Below are 9,156 nucleotides of genomic sequence, written 5' to 3' on the forward strand. Positions count from 1 at the left end.
TATTGAGTTGGAACGTTTGCGTACGTTTGCCGCTAGGGGCGCTGTTCCAACTGCATACAAATTCGAGTTACGCTATCGAGAACTTTAAAATACTCGCACTAAGCATACAGGTTACTTGTAGATCCGTTTGTAAGTAACATCATCATTTAACGTGGTATTTGTATGGAAATCTTCTATGGCGATATCGTTTACCGTAAATAAAGTTACCTGTGTATTCAACAAGGCTATAAACTATGTCTGTGCAATTTCCCATCCGAATCCGTTCAGCCATTTCCATTAGAGTAACAAACACCCAAACATACAATTAATATTAATACGTATTTATAATTTTTATTTTGATTTTTCTATAGTGACTTTTGAAAGATTTGATGAAAGATATGGCGATTATATCTTAATAGGTGAAGGAACTAGGTGTCGATTTAAATATGAATTTTGTAGGAATGGATGATGGAATCGAAAAAAAAAAGAGTGGTCGCACCCACCCGCACGGGCTAATGAAAAGTCCTCCGCCAGTAAATACACAAATTATAATTTTGCGGGTTTTGGAAATTAATTGTGGACATTTGTTAGTACGTTTTTGAAGTCGTCGTGGCCTAAAGGATAAGACGTCCGGTGCATTGGATGGACGACAGCACAACCCACCTGATTTTAAGTGGTCACCGGAGCTCATAGACATCAACCACGTTAATGCTGCCACCCACCTTGAGACAAGGGTTTTAATTCAGTTTTATAGGACAACGGCCGCCCCACTATTTATACTGAAACGCATTATTCCTTCACGGAAAAACAGGCACGGCGGTGGTAGCTTAACGTAATGCATGCACAACAGTTCCACAGAACTGTTGTGGAAGAGCAACCAATATATGGTGCTCCGACCTGGCAGGCTAGTTCTGGTCCAGGTACCGCCTGGGACGGCCTCACGGACCGCCATACCGAGACGGCCAATGGCTGACGTATTATTGACCGCGGGATCCCTTGCCTGGCTTCTGTCCTCGGGCGGAGATCGGATGACGGGTGAGAGAGCACAAGAGGAGAGTATTTTAATGGTTAGGGTCCTAAAATATCCTTGAACCTGCAGTCCGCTCGCAACACCTGCAGACGATCAAGTCCCACATACCCTGCACGCAACAAAGACGTGAACACCTCGTATGAATTTCGGCCCATTGCCCGAAAAAAAAAAAGAGTGGTCGCACCCACCCGCACGGGCTAATGAAAAGTCCTCCGCCAATAATACACAAATTATAATTTTGCGGGTTTTGGAAATTAATTGTGGACATTTGTTAGTACGTTTTTGAAGTCGTCGTGGCCTAAAGGATAAGACGTCCGGTGCATTCGTTCGAATCCTGCATGCGAGTACCAATGTTTCTAATGAAATACGTACTTAATTAATAAATGTTCACGATTGACTTCCACGGTGAAGGAATAAAATCGTGTAATAAAAATCAAACCCGCCAAAATTATAATTTGCCTAATTACTGGTGGCCTAATTAATGCGCCACCCACCTTGAGATATAAGTTCTAAGGTCTCAGTATAGTTACAACGGCTGCCCCACCCTTCAAGCCGAAACGCATTACTGCTTCATGGTAGAAATAGGCAGAGAGGTAGTACCTACCCGCGCGGACTCACAAGAGGTCCTACCACCAGTAATTACGCAAATTATAATTTTGCGGGTTTGATTTTTATTACACGATGTTATTCCATTCATAATTAATTACATTCATAATTAAAGCTTTATGCTATTTAAAATTAATTCTTTACATTTTAATATTACATGCCGATTAAACTATGTAAATATGGCGATTTTAAAATTAATTTGAAATTCGAACACTCATCAATAGATGTCGCTTGTAGAAATCTAAAAATATTTCTAAGAAATACCTAATGTATTAACATAAAAAGCATATGTATTTAGAGTATTTTGAACATGATAAAATAAACAAGCTCATTGCTATGGTAACATTAAAAAAATGAATTCTATATTTGAAAACACGAATAAAACTACCAGTTTGTGGTAGCATTAGTAATTTGAAATTAGAACGTACAGTTTTTTTTTCAAACGTTCAACTGTAGAAACAAACAGTTTGACGTAACAAATATATTAGTGCAGAAAATGGCGGTAGTTTTAGAAATTGTCAACAATTTTTGGTGTCATACCTGCACACGCCACTCCAGGCTACCGACACACCCAGCACGCGCGGTAAGTTTCTTCCACCTCAATCTAACAATAAAATCTTAAAATAATTTCTTAATTTACCTACATTTATCCAACATCCGATTTCCTACGTAAACATGGTTCTCGCATCGTATTACAGGTTCGTGACCACAAAATGGACCAAACCACTGTCGGTGGTCAACACCAGAACAATTACCCCGTTCTGCTATTACCGAAGAAGTGCACATCGCTCGAAACCAATTGTCAGGTGACCGACAATGTCTATATCGACTTGAACATAACCTCACCCGACACGGAAGGCAACGACACCTGCATATACTCCGGCTTCTGCAACGTCAAACTGGTCGACAGTTACAACGTAAACCTGGAGGCGGTCGAAGATATCGACAACGACATGCCGGTGATCGTCAACGAGAACCAGAACTACTACAACCAGTCCCAGGTCTGGATCGATCCGGTCCGTAGCCCGTACGTTTACAATCAGTACGACAAGACCCAGGAACGCTACTCGATATGCCAGGAGAACCACGGCCGGATAACCGTGGAGCAGCACAACACTTACATAACCCAGAACGTATACAACTGCAATGAAATCCAAACGTCACCGACGTATGAGTGCAAGAGGCTTCGTAAATACGATACTGTCCCTAATTGCGCTCTATACGAAGAGGACGAATTTGAATGCGGCGTCTTCCTATCTCAATTATCCGAAGAGATCGGCAATGATAAGGAGAAAGTTCGAGAAGAAAGACGGTTGATCGGGATCCCAAGTGAGAATAATGCTTTGAAGCAGCTGATGTCGACCGACGTGCAATCAGTCTCGAAGCAGCGTAAAACGATTTTGTTTCTGGGTAACGACTCGCATTCGGGTCAGACCATCCAGAACATCAGTGTCAACGACCCGTCCCTGGAGTGTATCGGTAATGGAGAAATCGATCACGAAGTTATCATTGGTGAGTTTAAACAATTTCGATATTATATGGTCCCTTTATTATTGTAGAATACGTATTTATATGTTTTTTTTTATTGCTTAGATGGGTGGACGAGCTCACAACCCACCTGGTGTTAAGTGGTTACTGGAGCCCATAGACATCTACAACTTAAATGCGCCACCCACCTTGAGATATAAGTTCTAAGATCTCAAGTATAGTTACAGCGGCTGCCTCACCCTTCAAACCGAAACGCATTACTGCTTCACGGCAGAAATAGGCGGGGCGGTGGTACCTACCCATGCGGACTCACAAGAGGTCCGACCAGTGTGTTCGTTTTTTTATTTCGTTTTCTTGGCATCTCGTCTGCAGCAATGGGATGATTATTAAAATAAATGTTATCCTTATAATATCCACAAAAAAATAACTAAATGTCATTGCTTTAACTGCTTTCGCACGGTTAGGTACCTACCGGTCTATTTCTGCTGTGATACAATTCGGTTTGAAAAATGATAACGGCATTTATGTTGTTGATGTCCATGTGCTGCGGTGGCCACTTAGTACTAAGCGGGCCGTGAGATCTTCCACCCAACAAGTCATATAAAAAAACAATACAATTTAATGATTCGAATGGAAGTTTTAACTTAAACGCATTTACTTTCACGTAGCTTAAGCTAGAAGCAACGGTATTAGCATCTCATTAACACTGTCAAAGTCATAATTAAATGTGATCAGTGAGTATGAGTACTTGGAACAGTGTAATTAGTGGTATCACTAGTAGGAAAGTAGGACTAGTAAATCGCCCAAACTTCATGTGGTCTAATATACTATGGCCAAATATATTCATGTACAGACAAACGCGAATTATTACGACTTGTTCTATAATTAAATTCTGTTAAAACAGAATGACTATAGAATAGTGACAATACCCATCAGATAATGGATTGAGTGATATTCTGATTGAAGTTCAAAATTTAATTTACTGTTATTTTTTTACAAAATCACGAAATAATATAAATTAAACTGACCCTATTTATAATATTTATAAGCGCTTTTACAATTCCAGAAGATTCCTCGTCATCGAATCCGCATCAAAAGCGATACCAGTGCGACAAATGCAAACAGATATTCGAACAGATCTCGACCTTCAAGCAGCACATGGTCAGCACGCACCGGCACCTGTACGACGTGGACTCCCGGCCGGTAGGCGACGTCAAGTACATGTGCACCGAATGCGGCAAGAGCCTCAAGAACCAGGAGAAATTCGAGCTGCACTGCATGGGCCACGGCGACCCCGATCTAGAATGCAACAAGTGCCACAAAGTTTTTGCCTCGAAATTCACCTTGAGGACGCACAGGAAGATACACAATCGCAAGCACCCCTGTGACTATTGCACCAGATCGTACGCCACCCCGGAGGAGCTGCGGACGCACATATCCAAGATCCACTTCGTGTTTATATGCGACCACTGCTCATTCACGGCCAATAGCTACTCGGACTACATAAATCACCAGAGCTCTCACAAGGAAATAAAAAAAGCCGCGAGCGAGACCGAGTTCGGCGACTCGCTCATTGAGGAGGTGTTTAGCGAGAATGACGTCATCAATCCCTCACCTGTCAATCACGACAATAAGAGTGTCAATAACTTCATTGACAACGAGAAGCCTGCAGTCAACGATCAAGTCAGGGAAGCCGACTCTATCATAGCCAAAGTAATGTCGAATAAAATATTTTTGTTACACGCGAAGAAGGCCCGGAGACACCGGAGATACAATAAGGTACGTTATACTCAAGTGCCCTTGTAGCAGGTTTGCGTATGGGTAATTAACTGGTAATGTATTTGTTAATCGAAGGGTTATATGAAGACTATACCCGCTTGTGTAGATCTAGGGAGGTTTTAGTTGGGGGCTCTTCATCGTGTCATTATTGGTCACGTTGTACCGATGTCATCAGGAGATCTACTCAATCCACTGCAGTCAAATAATCTACCTACACGTGCGTCTTGTGAGTCCGCACGCGTAGGTACCACCACCCTGCCTATTTCTGCCGTGAAGCATGTATGGCGGGGCAGCCGTTGTAACTATACTGAGACCTTAGAACTCATATTTCAAGGTGGTTGGTGGCATTAATGTTATTGATATCTAAGGACTCCAGTAACCACTGAACACGAGGTGGGCTGTAAGCCCTAACCACCACCATCTAAGCAATGGTCTTAGCCACCACCATTTAAGCGTGGGGTGTTTTTCAGGATATTACTGATACCATCCACCCCACGGTTTTTTTTACAATAAAATCATTTTCAAAGTCAAAGGGTCGAAATCGTGTTCAAAGATTCCGTTACATACTAACATACATACGTCTGAAGTTAATAAAAGCGTTTTAAAAAGATCGTGATGAACGCATGTGAATGTCAGAAGAAATATCTACTTCTCGCGATCTAGATATAACTAGGCTACGAGCACCGACTAAAGCGACTGGAGGACAGATCAGCAGAGGGTAGTGCAGCCGACGGCAGGATGTGAGCAGTGTCATGTTGTCGGCAGGTGTGCGAGGTCTGCTTGAAGTCGTTCGACCGGATCGGCGACCTCAAGCGCCACCTCATCGAGCACGTCATCCGGAGCACCCTCGCCAAGACTCCGGTCGGAAAGGATGGGACCCTCAGCATACTGTGTGAGGTAAGACACGCTTACATTGATACACGGCAATTGGGCTTTGATATAAAAATCGCATCGCGGGACTCAGCTATCAATAATAAAATTTAATGTTTCCGAAGCGAAGCGAGGGCGGGTCGGTAGTAAGTTAATAAGTTCAATAAGTAATTTCTACAAACTAATTACATCTCGGAAAACATGTTCCGATTGTTATACACACATTATTTTTATATACACCTCATTGATAGACAAGTCGTAAAAGATTTCAAGTCATGACTAGGTACGCACCTTCATGCTTTAAATTCAAAACGTAAATAAATAACCTTAATATTTAAGATTCAAAATTAGAAATGCATCGGTTATCAATATTACCATGAAAACCGACATTTCATACGTCGTGTATACAAATAGTATATATAAATGTAGGCTAAGATATCTGTACGAGTAGGGCAATCGATGACGTCATTTGAAAACAAACAAATGTCAGACACATTTGTTTAAAAATTATGATAATTAAAGATTTTTTTTATTATTATTTAGCATTGGTTTCCTGTAATCAGCTGGTCCATTGGTCGGTAACCTTGTCAACCAAAAGAGCCAAATATAGATAACACACATTTGAAATTAATTCAACGAGCCAATCATCTATATTTTTATAGCCTTGTGTATCAAAAATGTCTCTCACAAAATAATAAGTAGTATTCCGTGCGTGAACTAAACATTTCGCGGAAGAGCTAGTCTATTTTTAAAAAAATCTCTAAAATAAAGAGAACAAAGAATAGGCAATGCCCATTGGGCTTATGAGATAGCTTCCTTGATGCATCTGACAGCCGACTGCAGACATTAACACCGCTTGTCAGTTGCTGACGGAGGCACCGGGGGCGTTGACCCTCGATATCATACAGTCGGTCAAAGGAGTCTCGGAAACTCAAAGTAGAGATGAGTCAGATTTATTAGAACAGACCCGAGTATAAGTATTTCACGAGATTAGGCTGCACCTAGTCGCATTTTGTTAATGTGTTCTTTTCCACCTAATCTTCGTATTCGTAAAACATAAAATCAAATGTTCAGCATACGCTCCCACCTGTTCCTGCGCTATCTCACTCACTTACATGTTGCAACGTATCTCGCAATCCCTAAATACCTAATTCTAATAATTTTAATAATGATCCAAAGATCAATTTAATCAAATCCTAATAACGAACTCAGAACTTGAGATTAGGAATAGGCAGATTGAGATTGCTTGCTAAGTAAAGTATTGGTTGTGAATGAGATTAGGAAGACGATGTGGATTAGGTATTTGGATTAGGTATTTCTGAAGATTAGGAACAGGTGGACCTAGTATCTGATTTACCTAGTAAGACCCATATTTAACTGAAAGCCTATTATCTCATTCACAAGGAACAGCGCGTTAAATGTAACATGTTCAGCGTCAACTCTGTCCCGCCGTCTCAACAGCTCCGACTGGTAGGTCTGGTCTGGTCTGGGGTAGGGTGCCGGCTGTGAGCGGCAGGAGCTTTTAGTGAGGTTCAACTCCCACATACCCCACTCGCAGCGCAGATAGAGATCCGGTCATTTTCTCCTGTATAAAAGTCATTCACAAACTTAACAAAATATATATTAAGGTTAACTTTACATCAATAACCTTCACATTACCAGGTCTGCCAGAATGAGACCTTCACCCGCGTGGACAGGTACAAGGCACATCTACGCGAGCACGCCAAGCTCACCCTCTACAAGTGCACTTTCTGCGACAAATCGTTCAGCGACTCCAGCAACTTCTCGAAGCACAAGAAGATCCACGGCTCCACTTACTTCCAGTGCGATCTGTGCCAAAGGAAGTTCAACTCCAAGAAGATGATCGCCCAGCACATGGAGTACCACAACAAGAACTCGCCGGTCCGCTGCAAGTACTGCAACAGGATCTTCCACTTTGAGTCGATGCTCAATAAGCACATCAAGTGCACTCACGCCAAGGAGTTGTACACGAGATTCAAGTGCCGGTTCTGCAATGATTACTTCAAGACTTTAAAGGAGAAATGGGATCACGAGTGGACAATCCATAACGTTAGGAAGATGGTGGTGGACTGTTTGGTGTGCGGGATGAAGTTCAGGAAGTATTCGGAGCTGAAGAGGCACTGCTTCGATGAGCACGACATGGAAATACCTCCTGCTAAGAAATTGATGAAGAGGATGCTCAAGGATTAAGGCTGGACCTTAATATAGCTTTAATATTGCCTCAATTGGAAAGGTATACCGTGAACCTGATCGATAGTGATCATCTTAATCCCGACACTAGTAACTCGATTTAAAAGTATTTATTTTATTTTCGAAACACTTTTTTGTACATTACTTTTTTTTATTTTACAATAGTTTATTTTGTAAATAATTTAGATTTAAATAGTTGTTACGATATTAATAACATAAATTTAACACAGTTCTTCCAAGGATAAACTAATATAAAATTCGCATAGCTGTAGGCTGTTATTTAATTACAGACTTAAAATGTACTTGAATAAGATTTAAAATGAGTAATACTTTAAGGTTTTCAGGCGAACTGCTAACGTAATGACGACCACTTAATTAAGCATCGTTTCGTCTTTAATATTTTAATTTGATAATCTCAAACAAATTCCAGTTTTCGTGGTCGCGGACTAAATGTGTTTAAAAGATATAAATGACCTTAATCACCAGTAAATTGTTAAAAACGAACAAGAGATTAAATCTTTTCGGTCATCGCAGTCTGGGTTAGCCAGCGCGCGGTTCCGCTGGATGGAGACCGCGGGACCGGTCACCGTGGCTGGCTCTGGGTGAGGCTTGCGTCCTGCAGTGGACGTCTGTGGGGTGACGACGAGGACCACAGCAGCCCGTAGCTGGCATATGTCATTGTATGGACATAAGATGTAAACTAATGACACATTTATAACCAATCTATGTAAAATTGTATTTAACTCTTTAAAACATTCAAATCGTACAATCTATTGTCAAAGTGAATATGTAACTAATGATTTTTTTTAACAAATACATATTTCACTTAATATTTTAATGCATTAAGCGAATCCAAACTTAAAAGTACAAGTTTTGTTTTGAATTAAAAAGAAAATATCGTGATTAATGACCTCAAAATTAACAAACCACTTTAACCTTAATATTAATTATTATTTCTTTAAATCGATGAATTAAAACGGCTCGCAGGTCATATGTGTTCCTATAGGTCACGTAATGAGCTCGCACGCGCCGTCACCATTATCCCACACATTCCTGCCACCAAGCGAGCAGGCGTTTTAGCTCAGTGGAACAGACGGATACTTGTCCCAGTATTATACCCTGTTTATTATTCGATTGCGACTGAGACTCTGACGTCATATGATATCAATGGGCGAGACAACATAGTCTATGCA

The 9,156-nt window shown here is 41.0% G+C and overlaps 1 protein-coding gene across 1 annotated transcript; it reads left to right on the forward strand.

Moving 5' to 3' along the window:
• The first annotated feature begins 2,111 nt into the window (after window positions 1-2,111).
• On the forward strand, window positions 2,112-8,858 carry LOC114248195 (uncharacterized). Its single transcript, XM_028181355.2, has 5 exons — window positions 2,112-2,198; window positions 2,314-3,127; window positions 4,170-4,882; window positions 5,648-5,779; window positions 7,415-8,858. The coding sequence occupies exons 1-5, from the start codon at window positions 2,112-2,114 to the stop codon at window positions 7,961-7,963; spliced, it is 2,295 nt and encodes a 764-aa protein (XP_028037156.2). The 3' UTR covers window positions 7,964-8,858.
• The last annotated feature ends 298 nt before the right edge of the window (window positions 8,859-9,156 follow it).

This window comes from Bombyx mandarina, chromosome 18 (genome assembly GCF_030267445.1).
Source record: "Bombyx mandarina strain Sakado chromosome 18, ASM3026744v2".
Lineage (NCBI taxonomy): Eukaryota > Metazoa > Arthropoda > Insecta > Lepidoptera > Bombycidae > Bombyx > Bombyx mandarina.